General features: G+C 41.5%; 1 protein-coding gene across 7 annotated transcripts in view; it reads left to right on the forward strand.

Annotated features, from left to right (window-relative positions):
• INTS6L (integrator complex subunit 6 like) overlaps nt 1-11,741 on the forward strand; it is a 37,456-nt gene extending 25,715 nt beyond the window's left edge. For 2 of the 7 annotated variants that reach the window (XM_068696697.1, XM_068696698.1), the window contains exon 11: nt 4,107-4,201. Coding sequence is in view for 2 of the 7 variants with exons in the window: in XM_068696695.1 (XP_068552796.1) it covers nt 4,107-4,201; nt 4,951-5,061; nt 6,646-6,861; nt 7,340-7,463; nt 7,880-8,022; nt 8,150-8,381; nt 9,036-9,428; nt 10,221-10,314; nt 10,721-10,820 (1,508 nt within the window). In the remaining 5 variants the exon portion in view is untranslated. Of the gene's footprint in view, nt 1-4,106; nt 4,202-4,950; nt 5,062-6,645; nt 6,862-7,339; nt 7,464-7,879; nt 8,023-8,149; nt 8,382-9,035; nt 9,429-10,220; nt 10,315-10,720; nt 11,243-11,466 lie in introns of those variants that run through there. The other 5 variants (XR_011100929.1, XR_011100930.1, XM_068696695.1 and 2 more) reach the window with 5 other exon arrangements.
• The last annotated feature ends 6,337 nt before the right edge of the window (nt 11,742-18,078 follow it).

The following is an 18,078-nucleotide window of genomic DNA, read 5'->3' on the forward strand; positions in this document are numbered from 1 at the left end:
AAAAAAGGATGTGAGAACTTCGAAACCCAGGAGAAACTTAGTGTATCCAGCCCACCAATGTTGGTCCACCAGTTGAGGTTCTAGTGGCTACTGCCTATACTGTGTTGGAGGAGTGGGACTTGTCCTGGTATAGTGGCATGGATAATATCTCTCCCTTCCTTTCGTTGTCTCTTTCAGACAAGTCAAAAACGCCTTACAACATTCCTAGAATCATAGAATCATAGAATATCCTGAGTTGGAAGGGACCCTTAAGGATCATCAAGTCCAACTCTTGACACCGCACAGGTCTACCCAAAAGTTCAGACCATGTGACTAAGTGCACAGTCCAATCTCTTCTTAAATTCAGACAGGCTCGGTGCAGTGACCACTTCCCTGGGGAGCCTGTTCCAGTGTGCAACCACCCTCTCTGTGAAGAACTTCCTCGTGCTGTCTTATCAAGTGACCTATATGTGTTCAAGCATTATAAACAGATCACAAGATGCTGAAGATTTTTTTTTTCTTGCATTTGTTTTTCTGTGTCCTTGAGCAGGGCAAGCCTTAATCCTATTTTTGGTAAAGAGTATAGGAGACAGTCCTAAAAGCTAGGAGAGGTATGCATGAAGGAGCTTGCAGGTGATGCTTGAGCCAACTGAAGCAAGTTGTGGTCCATGATGGAAGGAGGCAAACTGTGTATCACATTTGATAGATTTGATGATTTATATCTCGGTTTCTGCAAGAGTGGATTTTAGTGTGTTCAGTGTGAGATGCTTCTGAAGACAGAACTTTTCACAGGTAGAGGGATGTGCTTATGCATATGTTTGGCTTATGCGTTACAGAGATTTCCTGTTCAAGGATTGTTGCCTTTAATACTAGCATAGCTCATGTACTTGAGATATTCTACTGTTTAAAAACAACTGCACAGCCAACTTCATCAAGTAAAAGTCAAACGAGGGGATAGAGATGGGCAATGCTGCATCTCATCTCTGCTAAGATGCTTTCATGATTGATTTTCATAGAAGGGCAGGTACTGCTGTGCAACAGGAGTGATTATTCACTGGGAGGGTCAGCAGAAGTAGTGTTGAATCGGCTGTGATGGAAATGCCATGAGAAGGTGGTGAGTAGCCTTTCTGTGTGGATCTAAACATGCAGAAGGATGAGCATTTAGAAAATGGCTGCCCGTGAAGGACTGCAATATGGATCGTTTCCTTTGATGATTTTACAGGCTGCTTGAGCGAACCTGCAAGTAATATTTTGGAAACCAAGAGTTGCCTTTCTCACAAATGTGAACATAGGATGCTCTTGCACTAGGAGGGAGAGCCAAACATTTTGTACCAATGGAAAAAGTACGATACTATTGGTGTTGGATACTATCTTACATTGTAGCTCCTTATATGTAGGCTAGATTTTTTGCAGGGAAGAATACTGCTTTTCTTGAATGTAAAAGCATTAGTCTCCCACTGCTTAAAACAAATGAGCATATCTATTAGTGCAGAGACATCAGAAAGCTCAGGGAATGGTGGTATACTCGTTCAGGTGAAATTTAGCATGGGTAGTGATAATAAAATAAAAATTAAAACTTTTTTTTTCGTTCCATGGTATAAACAGTCAGAACTAGCATGCAAATGATCTGTTCAGGTAATTAGGCTCTTGCCAAACTACTGAAATTGCCTACTGACCCTTCTTTCCTGCACACTTTTTCTCTCCCTTTTGTTCACTGAGTCTGAAGGTGCATCAAGCCCCCTTATGTGGTACTGGTTACTGAAGATGTGTATTGGTATCTTGGTTTGGCATTATTTGGTTATTTTTTATGTTAGTCTGGAAGTGGATAAAGAGCATTTGGAGCACAACTTGAATTAAGTGATCTGTAGGTTTACCTGTTCTCTTGGAATTGCTACAACTTGTGGCCCTTTACTGGTTGTTTCTATTGCCATCTTCCCAATTATGCAGTGCTTTTGGCTCCCTCTGAGTTTAGAAGTGAAAAGAGTATTGTATTGATTTCTGGACTATACAGAGCAGTATCTGAAAATCAGCAGGTTGGATTAAAACTATGAAAAGATGATTTCAGTGCTTTTGGATTTTATTTACCAAAGGTTTGGATTTAATCCATGAATGAAGTAGTTAACTAAGTTGCTGTTTGTTTCCTTGTTTATATAAATGGTTATATGCGGCCCAGGGCACTGTGGAAAGAGTGCATTTCAAGTGCCTGTGTTGCAGTCTATTGACAGTGCATGTCTCAAACTCTTGCTATAGAGGCAGGTAAGATGTTGATGGTGGTGTTCTTCTTGACTTGTGGCCACATTTATCATTGTGAGTTTATTCCTTTTAAAGGAATCTTATGCTGTGGGGAGGGTCTCTGTAGATAAGACAGACAAATCTTTGGTGAAGCTCTACTTAGATTTGAGAACTTTGTATTTGGATAGCGAAGATCAGGGAGGTGCTTCTGCATTTGATTTCTCAGACTGCAGCCATGCTGCAGATTAAGAATTACAGGTGGTTGAACCAGTATGTATTATGAAAATCTGTGCCATTTGAGAGTGGCTGTGCAGTCAGACTTGAGGGGCTATATGCTGGAACAACCTTCGCCGAGGAAGAACTGAGAAAGGAGTAAACTGTTAAGGAGTTGAAGGTTCAAGCTGTACTTAGAAGCAACTCATAGGCTTTAAAATATTGAGACGCTCTAACACTGAATATTTTACAGGACTGATATTTTTAATTTTTAATTTAGTGAGGCAGGTATAGTTCAGCAGCAAATTCCTTTCTGCAGCAAAAAACTAATGGGCTTACAAGATAAGAATGGATATTATTTTCTATTTGCCACTTGCTTCATGGTACTACCATGGGTTCTTTTGGATAATAGTGCTAAGCATATTGAGATGTAAAATTGAGTTCTAATTTGTCCTCTCAAACTGCACCCCACTTCCTTCAGGCTAGGAAAGAGAACTAGAGCATCTGTAGTGTGGTTTTTATGTGCTACAGAATTAATTTAGATTAGAAAATACCTGTAATTAAGTGTGGTTTGACTATGAGAACTTGGAAAAGTGTATCTTAACATCTGTTCCATTTGTGCAGAATACTATGCAAGTCAAATTTTCTTCTCCAAATATATCTTCCTGAAAGCTCAGTCTGGAGAAAACAATTTCCTTGCTGCATCTGTCTTTCTCGCGCCCTCCTCTGTGTGCATCTCCATCTCCTGCAGCTCTCCGCAGTTAATTTTTGGACAGCCCTTTCTCCAGTTCTGTATTTACTTCCACTAGCCTCACTCTGCCAGCATGGTATTGCCCTACTAAGGAGAAGCTTGATCTCAGCTGATAATTTATAATTTCAAATGATTAATTGCAGGATACTGTGTTCCCTTCTGATGTTTAGAAATCACTGTTATAGCATGCACAGCAAATGAGTACGTGCTTCAGCTCAGTGATTTCTAAATGGCAATATACACACCTCTTGAGTGAACAAGGTATTTCTAAAACACTTTGCAAAGGAAATAGTCTGTCTGGTTGCCCCGTCTTAACAGGCAGCAGTTTTTGTAGCTAATTACCTTCACTCGACTGCATCTGTGGGAGTTTGCTGCTCTGGCAAGAGGCAGGCAGTGGTACTGAAGGTGCACCCCTTGCCTGCTGGGGATAGCTGCTCACTGTTGCTAGTGGAGTCCAGCAAAGCTGCCCATAAGGATTCCCTGCTCTGATTTTTTTTTTTTTTTGTATTTATTGAAGACCAGAATTCATCATACAGGTTGAACAAAAGACAGCTGAGCTGAAAATGGAAATTGAACCAAGTGAATGTTGTTTGGCTAATACAGAGAGTCTTTGATGATGCGAATTATTGCGAGGCGAATCTGTTGCATCTACCATGTTACTAGTAGTTGTGTGCAGTTTTTAAGTCTGGTGGCCTTGTAAGTTCACCTGTGATGAGGAATTGTTCTGGAGTATATCCTACAGCTAGGACTGGGGATTCAAAACCCTTCAATCCTAAGGTTAAGACCAGTTTTTGTGGGGAAGCCCCATTGGGAGATGGGGGGAGGGAGAAGAAAAATGGGAGGAAACTTACTTGGCAGTTGAATTTTGGATAATTCTAACAGTCTGGTACTCTATAAACAAAACCTTCTTTTGTTGTTTTCCTTGTTGCAGATGACTTGTTTAAGGTTCACAAACTTAAGCCAAATCTGAAGTGGCGACAGGCTTTTGACAACTACTTAAAAACAATGCCTCCTTACTACTTACTGGTATGTTCCTTCTCTCATTTTGTGCTCCTGGGTATAATGATGGCTGGTGTGACCAGAGTCCTGTGCATCATACCTCTTCCTAGTAAATTTTGTTTATGTAAATTTGAGGCAATTTTTGGTAGTAAACATTCTGTTTTGTAGAGGTATGTAGATCAGGTCTATCTTTTCTAAAAGAAATAAATACATTTCTAATAATATTGAACAATAATAATGATATTACAATATTAAATGTTTTCAGTTCGTTAAATATTAAATGAGCTTTGATCTAGTACACTTTAGATTGTAACCAAATTTGGCATTATTTTTGTAACTTGGTAAGGAAGATACAGATTTCTTTGTTTATTAATGTGGGTGAACTGCTAGAACTTGAAAAACTCACACTGAGAGAACTGGCTGGGCCAGATAAAGGGTGGGGGGGAGGAACCATGTCACCTTTTACATGTAGCTTGGACAATGCACCTCAATACGGACTTGCATCATCCCGGCTATTCTGGTACTGAGCCTCTGAGTGGAAATTGCCAGTGGCACCATGCTGTGCGGTGTCTTGGTAATGTGGCTTCATGTCCATTGCAAGCTAGTTAGTCTACCAAACTCATGTCACATGTTATCTGAATAGACTTGAATTTTAGTTGCCAAAAGTGGAAAAGCTAGAGCACTAATCCATGTGCCTTAGCTTCCTGTAATTGATCTTTTACAATTTTTTTTAAAGACTTACTCTCTTACTATTGTGTATTTTGTTTTCCTTATAGCCATTAAAGAAAGCCCTAAGGATGATGGGAGCTCCAAATCTGATATCAGATAATTTAGATTGTGGACTTAGTTACAGTGTTATCTCTTACCTTAAAAAACTCAGCCAACAGGTAGTATTGATAAAACCTTTGCAATTAGAAGTGCGTTGATTATTTAGTTTGTGGTAATCTCATTATAACACAGTTATTCCCGGTGGGAGTTCATTTGGGTGTGCAGTATACATTATAATCAAAGATGGGTGAACATTTCCATGACAAACGCAGATGAATCTAGAGTGACTGTATAGCCAGTGATTGTGCCTTCTGTAAGTGGTGGAGGGGAGTGAGGAGAACTTTAGCTACATTTTAAGTGTCTGCTAGACCTTTAAATTCCAAAGATTATCACTAATTGGATTTATGACTGCTCTTGCTATTATTCATCACAGCTGAAGTCAGAGGCTTGCTCTCAGTTTTGTATTTATTTCCACGGATGCCTTGGCAGTGTGTACATTCCAAAACGTATACATTCCTGGCCATGGGGAATAAGATCATAATTCATGGTTTATATCTGAGCTTCCTGTTTCCTTCAGGTCAAATCCATTATGTGTGTTGTGTGACCTGGTGGGAAATAGTCTTGTATGTCTCTCTGTCTTTGTCAAGAATGCCCTTTCAGGTGTAACTCTGAAAGCCGTGCCTCCTTAGCATTAACAGTTCCTATAACAGTATTTCAATATCTAGAAGTCAGCAGCAAAGCAGTGCAGCCTTTAGAAATGACAAAGAAAAGATCCTCCTCCTTAAAGAATGCACAAACTACATTCCAAAAGCTTCAGAATGACTGAGCATCTATTAGATATAAAGCTTCCTGTGGTATTTCAGTAATGACATGCAAATTCTATTATCTGCAATATGGAGTTGGAATGGCTTGATATGGCTACTGTGGTTTTCACAGACTTTCTCAACCTGTGAAAGAGCTTAAATGTGTTGCATGCATTATAGGCTCCTATGCAGGGGCAAGCAGTGCCAGAATTATGTAGTGCTCCTGCTGTCCTTAAATTCAGAGTTTCCCGCAGATAATAAAGCAAATCCTGTAGAGGATGAGATGTGGGGGAAGTGGGTTGCAATCACTGGTGTTTCTGAGGTATTGCAAGTGGTTTAAAAAAAATCTTGCTTTGAATTCACTTAAAGCTTAATACAGTAGAATTATCTGTAGCTATTAATAAGAAACCTGTGTTAATTAGAGAAGTAACATCTTTTTAGAAACTTACTGATGAAGCAAATTACATACAGGTTCTACTACTGTTCATCTTGTTGGAAACCTGAGTACATAGATTGTTTCCAAAATGAAATCTGATGTTACTGTATTTGAATACGGTTTTAGATGTAGCTTGACAGTAACCTAAGGTATCACCCTTTTCATTATTTCTTTCCTTTTAAAGATGATTTTTCAGGAGCACATAAAGAAAGTCACAGACTTGCAGCAAAATCAGGGATGTTCACAGACCACCTACTGGCATATAAATTTAGATACACTGGCTAAATATTTTTTCTGTATGCTAGCACAAGAATTTTATTCTACTTTATATCCAATATATCCCTGGGCAGGTTGAGTGGTTGGGAACTAAATTGTAGTTTTATTCTGTTCATGTACTATGTGTTTTATACTGGAAATCTGCAATGCATGCTGATTCTTTAACTCACGATGTGATTCCATTTTAGACAAAAATAGAGTCGGAACGAATAATAGGTTCAGTGGGTAAGAAAGTTCCACAAGAAATTGGAATAAAAGTGAAAAATCACTCCAGTGGCCTCTCCTTGGTACACAGTAGGGATTTTAAGCAACTGCTGCAAGGGATCACTGGGGAATCTCCACTGAGACTGGCGGAAATGAATGTTAAAGAATTTGCTGGCTTCCACATAGGACTCTTAAACAAGGTAAACATGATAGAGATCTTGCATGATTAAACAGCTGATCTGTTTTAAATGGGTAACTTTTATCGACTTAACGTAGAAGAAGGAAGTAAGTACTTTTTGCTGAATTGTGAAGAATGTACCATAGGCATAAATACTGAGAGGAGCAAATGCAATTTTTTGCATGTGTTTTTGGGACACAGTTTGAAAATCCCACAGTAGTAGTCAAAGACAACTGTGATGAAAGTGACAACCTCTGCGAAAGACAGCTAAAATTGTTAGTCCAGGAATTAACCTAGTTAGTTTTAATAAAGCTGAAAGAGATAATGCTGAATAAAATCTTGTTAAAAAGGGTTGAGTCTCCTGTACCAATTAGGAAGATCTGAAGTTGTTTCAGAATATTTTTTTTAACAGTTAACGTTATTACAGTTCATAGAGCAATTTCTTTGTGCATGAGAACTTGTGGGTTAACTGAAAGTTACTTGTTTTATTATAAAACTAGGATTTGAAGCCACAGGCATTCAGAAATGCATATGATATTCCTCGTCGCAGTCTTCTAGATCAGCTAACTAGAATGAGAACCAATCTTCTGAAAACACACAGGCATATCGTGGGGCAGGATGAAGGTAAATTGCCACAATTATTTATTAACAGTCTAGTACAGCTATTTAATTCACCTAAGTAGTGTTTCTGTCCTCGGTGTGGGAGAGGAAGTAGACTTTGCATCGTTTGTTGGGTCAGTCGTCCTTTCCTAGATTCTAAAGGAAAAGAATGAAACTTCTGTCTTCTGTCACAAAACATGCTTGGAATTTAAAAAATAAATTTCATGGGTGAGCTTTCCTGTACAACAGGATGCAGTATATATTTTTATAGTGATGGTGAAAGCAAAGAGGGCTTTTATTTGCCTTTTGCTTTTCCTTTGTAGAGGGAAGAAATAGTGATTTCTAGTTCTGAAATGCTAACACTTGAAATGGAAGCATATGAGGCTTGTATTTCCTTAGTTTTAAGGTAGACTAAATTTAGATACCTTGTTCTGCTGCAGACTGCCTTCACAGCGTTCCTGTTGCTCAAATGGGAAATTATCAGGAGTACTTGAAAATGATGCCTTCACCCCTTCGGGAGATTGATCCGGATCAACCAAAAAGGCTTCATACATTTGGCAATCCATTCAAACAGGATAAGAAGGTAGGAGAAGTCTTGCTATCTGCTGTATCATTATTTGAAAACTAACTGAATTGTAACACAGAGGCAATTACTCTAGTAGTGAATTGATGAAGTAATTATTTTTTACTTTAAAAAAATGTCTTTTCAGGGTATGATGATAGATGAAGCAGATGAATTTGTTGCTGGGCCTCAGAATAAGATCAAGCGTCCCGGAGAGCCCAACACTCCAGCATCACTAAAAAGAAGGCGCAGCATGTCACCACTATTGCGACGGCCACAGTCACCACCTGTTGTGACAAACCATGTTGGTGGGAAAGGGCCACCCTGTCCTGCTGGATCTCCATCATATCTGAACCTCAAAGGCATGCCAACAAACAAAGGTATGTTGGAGTTGTAGTACAGGAGCTTGTGTGGTCATAAGTGGAAATAAGTGTGCAAAAAAAAAAAAGGTCTCTGTGCTTTCTGTATTAATTCAAAAGGACACATAAGTTTTAGAGTTAATTAGGACTGAATTTCTTTGGTCGGCTTAGGCAAACAGGCTGGTGCTATAGCTAACGAAGTCCTGAATGAGCAATGATTTTGAACTGTTTTTCAAAAGTGCTGAAACCTTTCACCACAATGGTTTGGAGGTAGCAAGGATTTCATTTCAGCTTTTAGTTCTCACTTGTGTGTTCTATAGTGGGGAAGGAAAGTGTAAAAAAAAAAAAAAAAAAAAAGTTACCCACCTGTTGCAGCATAGTCAAAAGAAAAATTGGCTGGAACTGGGGGAAAGAGGGGAAACTTTAGCTTACTTGGAAGTCATAACACTGAAATGGGAATACAGAAAACAACTTCACAACAGTCACATGAGACAGTAGCAGTCCAAAAGGAGGTATTCCTTCGGTTGTATCAAAGGGTGAATAAAACTACTGAAGTGATCTGACAGTGCTGAGTAACTCTCTACACAGTGCTTTAAACAAGAATGGATGCAGAATAATTTCCTTCTGTGTTTTTGACACTACAGTTACTCTAAGATACATCTTCTTCATTTTCAGACACTGGTAACAGTATTGTCCAAGATGGTAATGGAGAGAAGAAAGCAGAAAATTGTCAGTTGCTGGAAAAGCAAATTGATGGCTTGTCTGTGCAAATGGCTTCTTCAGTTCCAGCTGTTATGGGAGAAGATGAAATGTTACCCAATGACTTAGACTCCCTACCTGATGAGTTCAATTGCTTAAATGAAGATGGCTTGGATCATAAACCTGGTACCAATGCACTTGTTCGAGGGCCTCTAAATTACAGTGTGGCCGGAGATGACCAAAAACGGGTGATGGAGTCTACTTCTGAATCCGTGCCAAATTCATTTAAAATAACACCTACGATGTTGGAGGGAAGCAATGCTGATATCAAAATTAGAGTGATGAAAGAGGTTCGCAAACCTGGAAGAAGTAAGTTCTTTATTAGTATATTAAAAATAGGCTAGGGATATAGAAGACTTTTCTTGAAATGAGGATCTATTTTGAAAATAAAACTGCAAATTTTGAATGATTTTTGATTACTTGTGTATGAGTAGTGGAAGAATAAGCAAGTAAGTACATGTATTCACAGTCCGACTTCATATCCTCACTATACTTACTGCAGCACTCCTAAGCAGGCTTAGTCACAGCGCCATTCATGTTTTCATAGTTGGTTCAGATGAGAAAATACAGAAACCAATGAAAAAATACCAGTTTCAGATCTAATGTGTCCAGTTCGTTATTTTGCACTACTTTTTTTTTTTTTAACTTTATACAAGACAATCATATTAATTGTGCTCATGCTCCACATAGATTAATCATCTTATAAAGAGTAATTATCTTAAGCTTCTGCTTTCAAAAATGACAGCTCTAGGTTGAAACGTGGCTTGGTATCCCTTTGTTTGTATTAACTGCTAATCATGGCAGTGTGTTCATGGACGTACAAGGCTTCTCTGCTGATTAAACCTAGACTGCATTTTCTAGGGCAGGTGTTTCTAGATACTGCTCTTTTAAAGAGAACAAAATCCTTCAGTGCTGCATTTGAATACCAGCTAATCAATATCACTTCAGATTATTGGTATGCTGGCTTTTTTCTTGTCTTATGTGCATTACTGTATGCAGAAATGGGAAACTCTAGGTTTTGTTATTTTTCCTTTGTTAAGATTTATTGAAAATGCATTTGCAAGATCTGTTTCTAATATCTGTTTGGATTTTTTCTTCAAGATTATGAAAAAATCTTCTCTCTTCTTGAGGAGGTACAAGGACCTATGGAAATTCAGAAGTATTTCATTGAATTTGCTATAAAGGAAGCAGCAAGGTTTGTATAGATATAAATGATTCAGAGTTAAATGCTAACTTTGTTCTTGATAGTAAATCTTAATCTTTTCCAAAACGAATACGTTGTTTTGACATACTTAAATTATTACAGTTCTAGTGGTCAAACTACCATTGTATTTTCTGGAGTAAATGGTCGTTACCTAGAGTTGAAATGTGAAATAGAAAGATGGGTGGTTATGGAAGAAAGAGCCAGAATTTGCCTGGGTTGGGGAAAGATGGCTGCATCAAATTAAATTTGCCATTCTGATGTCAGAAATGAAGAAAGCTCTTCCATGCTGGAAACAGAGAGCCTCTGGTAATACTGTTTGTCATGGCAAAATAATACTGAGTTATTTAACCGTTATTTTTGGAAGAAAAAATGAAATTACTTCCCTTCTCTTCCCTAGGTTTAAAAAACGTGTCTTAATACAACACTTAGAGAGAATACTAGAGGAACTAGAGTTCAACAGCCTACCCAACAGAGTTAATCATGTCAACAGTAGATAATAGTGTACCAGCCAGAGGAATACGGACCAGGAATGAGTTTGCTGTGCCACAGAAGAGTGGAAGAGGATGTAGCTGTTGCCCTCACCATCTTGGCAGTCAAGTGATTTTACTGTCAGAGTCTGAGAAGAAGCAGTGGAGCTTTAACTTTACGAACCTCTATCGGCAGAAGCTGGGCTATAACCTTAAGGATTTGCTATGAAAGGTGTGGCTTTTTTCCTGTGGAGGGTGCTATTTGCTCAACAGGCTGAAGAAAAAATAACCATTGCTGCCCCTCCTGCAGGTGATGAGAATTTACTCATTTGAACACTGTCATTAGACATTTTACGTGCTATAGGCAGCAGATTGCACTAAAATGGGGCACTGTCAAATGCACACACTGTCTGCATCGTGGAGAGATCCCGTGTGTTCCCCCCCAAATAAAACCTCCCAGAAACACCTGCACTGGTAATATTGCATGTTGCCACCACAGAGACAAGGGTCTTGTTCCCGAGAACTGCTAGCCATGCCTTTAAACTTGAGATTCAGTGTAGATTGAGAGTAAAGAAACTGCTATTGTGTTAATGAAAGCTAAAGACAGCCCTGTGACTGTTACCACCTGATGGTCACTAAACAATCTACCTCAGACTCTCTTCTGTTTTGTCTACAGACATTATGAAAGTGCACCTGAGGCTTCCCAGGTCCCCGACTTCAGTTCTCTTTCATCCTGTGAGGAGGACGGAGATTCTTCAGGTGGCCTTGGCACACGCTGTGCTTTGGAAGCACTAAAAGGAAACGCTTTTAAAAACGTGTATTTTAATGTTCATACAAAAGAGATTATTTTGAACAGTATTGTTACCAGATCACTAATTTGATATTTTAACTGTATAAATTTTTTGGAACATATGTATATATAAAATAAACCATTTTATTAATTTTTAATAAGTGCTAATCTGAGGAGTCTGTAGCGGGCAGCGTTGAATTCCTCGAATTGTCTGGTACCAACAGACCGCTAATATTTTTTGTGAAACCAGTCTGCACACCCTCAAACTCCACTTATGGTAATAGCTGCAGAACATGTTTGTACTTACCTCCTAGTAGCATGCACCCTGGAGCACCTGCCTCATCAGTCAGCTCAGCCTGTGCAGGGTGTACATTTTTGCTCCAAGGTGAAAGTATTAAAGGCACCAAGTTCCAGCTTCCCAAATCCTTGGTTACCTGAGTTAATATCCTCTCCTCCGTTCCTCTTACTCTTTTGTTCAAAGGTAATGTTGTGTATCACAGAACATGCAACGAAGACTGAAGCACCTGCACATAATTAATTTTTTCTTTTTAAACAGTAATATGCCAGTAGTAAGTGGCTCTTCAGATAATTTTATTTTCAGTTGTTCTCATTTAAAAACATCCTCCTGTTCCTTTAACAGCTTTGTTTTAAAAGACAGGTTGAAGTTGTGCTCGTGTTAACAAGCTCTTTACAAAGTACTGCGAATATCCTAAGGATTCCACTTGACCAGCCAGCAGAAGAGGCAGGGAAACAGATTTAAGTTGATGGCCTGAACTTCTGTTCCTATTAGTATTTTTAGTACTAGCCAGCCTGTGAGATGTCTTTTCCTTCTCCTGTGAAGCAGTGGCCTTGTCTTTCTGGAAGAGGTAGTTTGACCATTGGAATTAAACCAGTGAGATTCAAGAAGGAAATAAAATCCAAAAGCAGCGTATCTCTGTTATGATGTTAAGTGAAAAAGTGACACACGGAAAGAAGTTGTTATAAACATTTCTGAACTCTTCTCTTAGCAGTACTGTACTCATCTGTACAGCTGAACATATTTAAAAAAACAGTAATCCCTTGGAATACAGTGATAAAAAGGACGATTCATCCCGTCAGGATCATTATACGGCAGCTGTATGTCACCACAATACACCTCTCTTGCCTAATGATGGACTTGTAAGAGGGAATTTATTTACAGCAGGTTAGGTATACTGTGTGTACGTGGTTTTGAAATGCCAGGTTATGTCCATAGAATTGCCTGTAATACACTATTTTTTAAATAGGTGGTGGTAAGAGGAGACAGCTTTCTTCTAGTTGATTCTTATTTAAGTTTCTTTCCTGATTCCAGAGGCACTCACTTGATCATGATGTGCCTGATCAGGGGCTGTGACCTTGTTAGTATCTAAACCTACTCATCTGATGTGGTACAGCTGTCTGCTAAATTAGGTACAGGAAGATGGGGACTTTCATTCACTTGTTTGGAAGATTATACATCAGAAAATGAACAGGAACTGCAAAATAATCTGTTCAACTCAGTTCTCTCTTACCTCACTATTGTTTTATCTGGGTAAATTAAATTTGGATTAGAACAGCGGAGGGAAAAGATGCCTTACACTGAACTGGATGTGAGTCTTCATGGGAAGAAAGCAAGACGTCTTTGCAGACTGCCAATGAAAAGATGAAGAAAAATGAGTGGATTAAATCTGAGTGCATGTAGTCCTGCATCCCAAATGGAGCATAGAAGGAACATTGCTTGATTAGAAAGACAATGGATGCTTCGTGCCTGTGTTAAGGAGAATATTAGAGACAATTCTTTGTAAGACACGCGGCCATGCTTGGTGTGGGTAGCAAATGCATTGGAAAAGATACAGCCACAAGTTTTGAATGGCACAGTTCACTAGATGTTACACTGCTGTCAGGCCTTTCTTCTTGTGGGTGGAGACCATGACCCATGAAGCAAGAGCTGCATTACTGAGAGTGTGTTTGTAAGACAGAGCAGTCCGAGCACCAGGACTGTTCCTGAATGGGGTCAGGGAATGGCACAGACTGGCAAATACATATGTACATGTAGATGGAATATGGGATGCTGCATGTGTTTTGCTCAAACTTAAATTTTTTTGAGCCCTTATGCAAAGTTAAAATAATGCAGCACAGTTAAACTGTCCAGATAGCAGTGTGTATTCTGCTTTTTCTGTCTCTTTTGACTCTAACTGGGCATCCTCAGTGCTTATTATCTTTAGTTTTCTCTTGTAAACAGGAGTTTTCCTCTTTCCTAAAGTGAGCCCATAGCCTTGTAGCTCCTAGGGTCCAGTCGGTTGAAAGATCTCTGTTAGGTGCTGCTGTACCTAATTCACGTTCTGTACATCTATGATGTGCAGGAGTGTATTTTTGCCTAGCCAGCATCAGAAAATGATCGTCATCTTCCAAAATAAATGCCAGGGAGGCTGTAACTGTGCTATGTTTGGGTTTGCAGTGCAAAATTTCCTATCCAAGCAATTTCCTGTCTTTTCCTGTGTCTACTCCTGGAAGGGATGGAAAAGATGTTTTTTTTTTATTTCCCCCCTTTTCTGCAATGGCAGTGAGGTAGGGTATTGCATTTGGTTTTGTCTGCTCTTTGATACCTATTAGGAAACTTTAGATAGAAAAATAAGACTAGATATGGACTGGGTAACGGAAGCAAACTGTAAAGCTGTTTCATACCAGCCAGCATGGCAATACCACACCTTTAGCAAATGGTCTCTGCAGCACTCCTCTTGAAGATACTGCAACCTCAGTAAGCTGAAAACAAGGCCAAAGACACCTCAGAAATGATCTGGCAGAAGCAATGGTTGGCAGAGAACTGAAGGAAGGATGGTAGTCGCTGGATTTAGAAGGAGCTGCTGCTTTCACGACTGCAAGAACAAGCTGAAGTCTGCCCTAAGTGGAAAAGGAAGAAATTGGAGAAGGAAAATGCTTTGGGATTTAGGAAAAACTTGTGGTCTGCAGGAATTGTTAACTTGGACTATTAAATCTGAATCTTGAGATCAGTGTTTTTAACTGTTTTAGACTGGCATTTCAGGTAGGGAAGACTAAACCAAAGACACTGGATGAATCTGATTTTCCCCATGTTTCCAATTCAGCTGCAACTTGGCATGTGGTTGCATCCTTGAAAGGAGACTGCTGGCTTGGCTTTAGTGGTGATGTTTTTCTTTTCTCATTCTGTGTTGACAATGCTTGCGACTGTTTCTTAGTAGTGGCTAACCAGCACCGCAGTTGTGCAAGAGCTCTGTTGTTACCCACCAAGTAGAGAGCCGTGGGTAGGGGGTTCTGGTGGAGTCAGTGGGACAGGCAGTGTGCCTTGCGTGCTGTGAAAGCTGCTTCCATTTGATCTGGTTTTGCACTTCAGAGCTTTTGCTTAAGAAGCCTATGAGGCAGTTCTCAGGCCGGGAGTGCAAATCTGGTACCGTCAGCAGCTGGTTATTCAGAGTTCAGAAAAAGAACATGCCACGGAAGAAGTTGCACTGTTCGTACAGCCTTGTGGTCAACTCGGTGGAGAATGTTTTCAGATGTGGTAAAAGAAGAGCTGCATATGCCTGCCCTGGGTTGACAGGCATGGGGGTTTGCCTGGAACAGGGACTGTGTGATACCATGTGAAGAAAACAAAATGAGCCTTCAACGTGAGCTGGAAAGCTACTAAAGAAGGTGCTTTTTCTAAGCTTTTGCACTTGAGTTGAAGCTGATACACAATTCATGGTGAAGTTGAGTAGTTTGGTCTGGGAAATGCAGTGGAATGGAAACCCCCAATCAGATTTTCGATGCAGATTTATCTCTTTTCTGAGAGCTTGGGGAAATTTCATCTCTACATTTGCAATGGGAGTTTCATGGATATTTTTGATTCCTGGATCAGCTCCAACAGCGGTGGAAGTAGCCGGATCCCTGGCGTTTATACATGCTTGCTGTCATTTCAATCCCTATCATTCCTCTGATGCAAGCAGTCTTGCGAGATGTCCCCAAAAATACTGAGCGCTTCTGGCAGTGTTCTGTGTGCCGGTGCCCCACTCGCCAGTGCTGAGCAGCTGCTAGGAGCGACAGAGAGCTCTTTGCAAGGAGGGCATCTGGATGCTGTGCCCCACTTGTAAAATACTGCCTCACAGGACAGTGGAAGGGAGGAGGGGTTTGTAAAGCAGTTTGGTAGTTAAAAGGGCACAGCTTGTTCCGTGTGGTCCGCCTGTTTCTTGTCACTCTGTCAAAGTACGTGCATATTTTAATGTTATATTTTATTTGTAAATATTTAATACGTAGAACATATCAAAGAGATGTGCAGTCCTTTGGAAAGGGCGGAGTTGGAAAGCTTCCCCTCTTGCTTCAGCTTGCAGCTGTGCAGAGAAGGAAGCGAGGCTGCGCTCAGGTCTTCTGCAGGGAGGGACAGCTCGGAGCCATCCCGCTGACCGCGGGGAGCTTTGGGTATGTGACAGGCAACCAGAGCTAGGTTTTGGCTGGGTTATTTCCTGAGGTGGTGGTAGCGTGAGCCGTTACTGTGTACATAACTTGGGAAGCTTAGGAACTTGTCTGTATAATTGGGTTTTAACTGCAGAACGCAGAAGACCTAGCAGTTTTCATTGCCGTAGTAGCTGCCTGATCCCTTGGTAATGGGTGCCTCAGGATTCCAGGGTGCTTTTGTAAGTTGGATGGAAATAAAATGAGCGTTCCTCCCCAAGACTAGCAAGCGATAAATTTTTTGCTGATTGCAGATGGTTATAATGCAGCTGCTTGACTGTGGCATCCCAGACATGGAAAAATAACATTAGTTCTTCAGGCTAATTTCTGGTCCATGCAGCGTATTAAAATCCTTCATGCACAGCTGGCACGTTTAGCTTTGATTATGTTGTTTAAGTGGCTGATCTGAGAGCAGCCTGGATCCCAGTTGCTTGCAGAATTTGGAAATGGGATTGTTCCAATTCATCTGCGGTTGGGTATTTTGGACAAACTATCTCGAGCACTTGTAGGGCTGCTAATTAGTGTTGTGGCACTCCTCTGAGAGTGTCTTTAAAGATGGATGGAGGGACTTACCCAAGGTCACACAGTGTCTCACTAGCAAAGATGGTTATAAAATCCATGCCCTAATTTGGTCTTGTACGCTGAATTCTTTCTCTGGTGTTGAAAATCCCACCACAAAGCAGCCTGCTGGCTGCTGGGCTTGTGTTGTCGGTGGGCTCCTCCCCGCAGTCTTGCTGTGGGCTGGCCGTGTGCTTCAGGAGCTGGAAAACAGTGGGAGCTCAAAAAGAGGTCAGGAGGAGGCTGTGGAGACGTGGCCAAAGCCCGTAGGTGCTGGGGATGTTACTACCGCATCTTCAAACTCGAGTTCTGGTTTCTGACCTGAGCTGCTCTGCACCTCGTCTTTCTCAGCCATCACAGAAGTGTGTTCTAAATTCCTCTGGTGTGCCCAGATTCAGGGCTCTTCCCTCTGCCAACAAGTGGGCCGGGTGTGGAAGCCGCTATCCAAAGCAGTCATTAGTGGCATAGGAGGTGGGGGCCTGCCCCCGGAGTGGGTGAGATGAGGTGAGGGAAACCAGGCTGCCTCCTTCCTGGGGCGGGCAGTGTTCCCCTGAGGTAAAGCTGGTGAATCCTGGTTGGGCTGTGAAAGGAAAGTGCTGCTGGGTAGGTTGGGGGATGGCTTTTTCCAGAAGTGCATGCAACAGGGCCCCGAGGAGGCTCTGACTTCACGGGACTGCTCTTGTCACGGTAGGAAACCAGTAGGGGTTTGAAAATGCCCCTTAAAGCTTTGCCCTGTTCATCCTTGGATACAAATGTGCGGAACGGGACCTCCTCAGGAGGCAGAAACCTGAGCCCAGGCTGCATCTTGGGGGAGGCCGTTGGCATGATCTCAGCTTGGGGCTGGGGTCAGTGCATGGCGAGCGGGGTGTGTGTGGTGCTGGGCACCCGGCCTCGTCTCTGCGCCTCTGCAGCCACATCTGCAATGACTCACCTCGTTTTTTTCAGTGCTCCTGTCTTAACTTGTGTGGTAGCTGATCCCCGCCAAGTGTCCCAGGGCTGCTGGGCACATCACGGTGTTGAGGCTCATTTTTAGCCCTTCGAAGCTCCGCAGTTCCCTCTTGAGTGTGAGAAGCAAGGGCAGAAAGGAGAAAGCCCTGCAGGCTGTTCCTGATCAGGTATTCTGGAAGAAATGAGCTGTGTTTGCATCGGAGGGGAGGTTGTGTGGCCCTTTCTCTCCCCTCCCTGCCCTCTGCGCTGCACAGGGAGCCGCTGCCTTCCTGCAGGGCTGCCCTCAGCACAGCTGAGCCCGCACGGCTGCTGTGGGGAAGCGAGGAAGCCTCGAGGGGGTTTTGCAAGCTGATTTTTGGCATGTCTGCTGACCTGTCTCCTCCAAAACCGCTCTTTGAGGCAAGCGTCTGTTTTCTGCACTTGTGTGTGCAGGACAAGGGCGTAAATCACCGCCTCAGCACTTTCGGCTGGCCGGGCACTCGTTAGTTCCTGCACTGCAGCAGGGACCCCCCGGGGCACAGAGGATGCTGGCCT

This window comes from Anas acuta, chromosome 13, assembly GCF_963932015.1.
Source record: "Anas acuta chromosome 13, bAnaAcu1.1, whole genome shotgun sequence".
NCBI classification, from domain to species: Eukaryota; Metazoa; Chordata; class Aves; order Anseriformes; family Anatidae; genus Anas; species Anas acuta.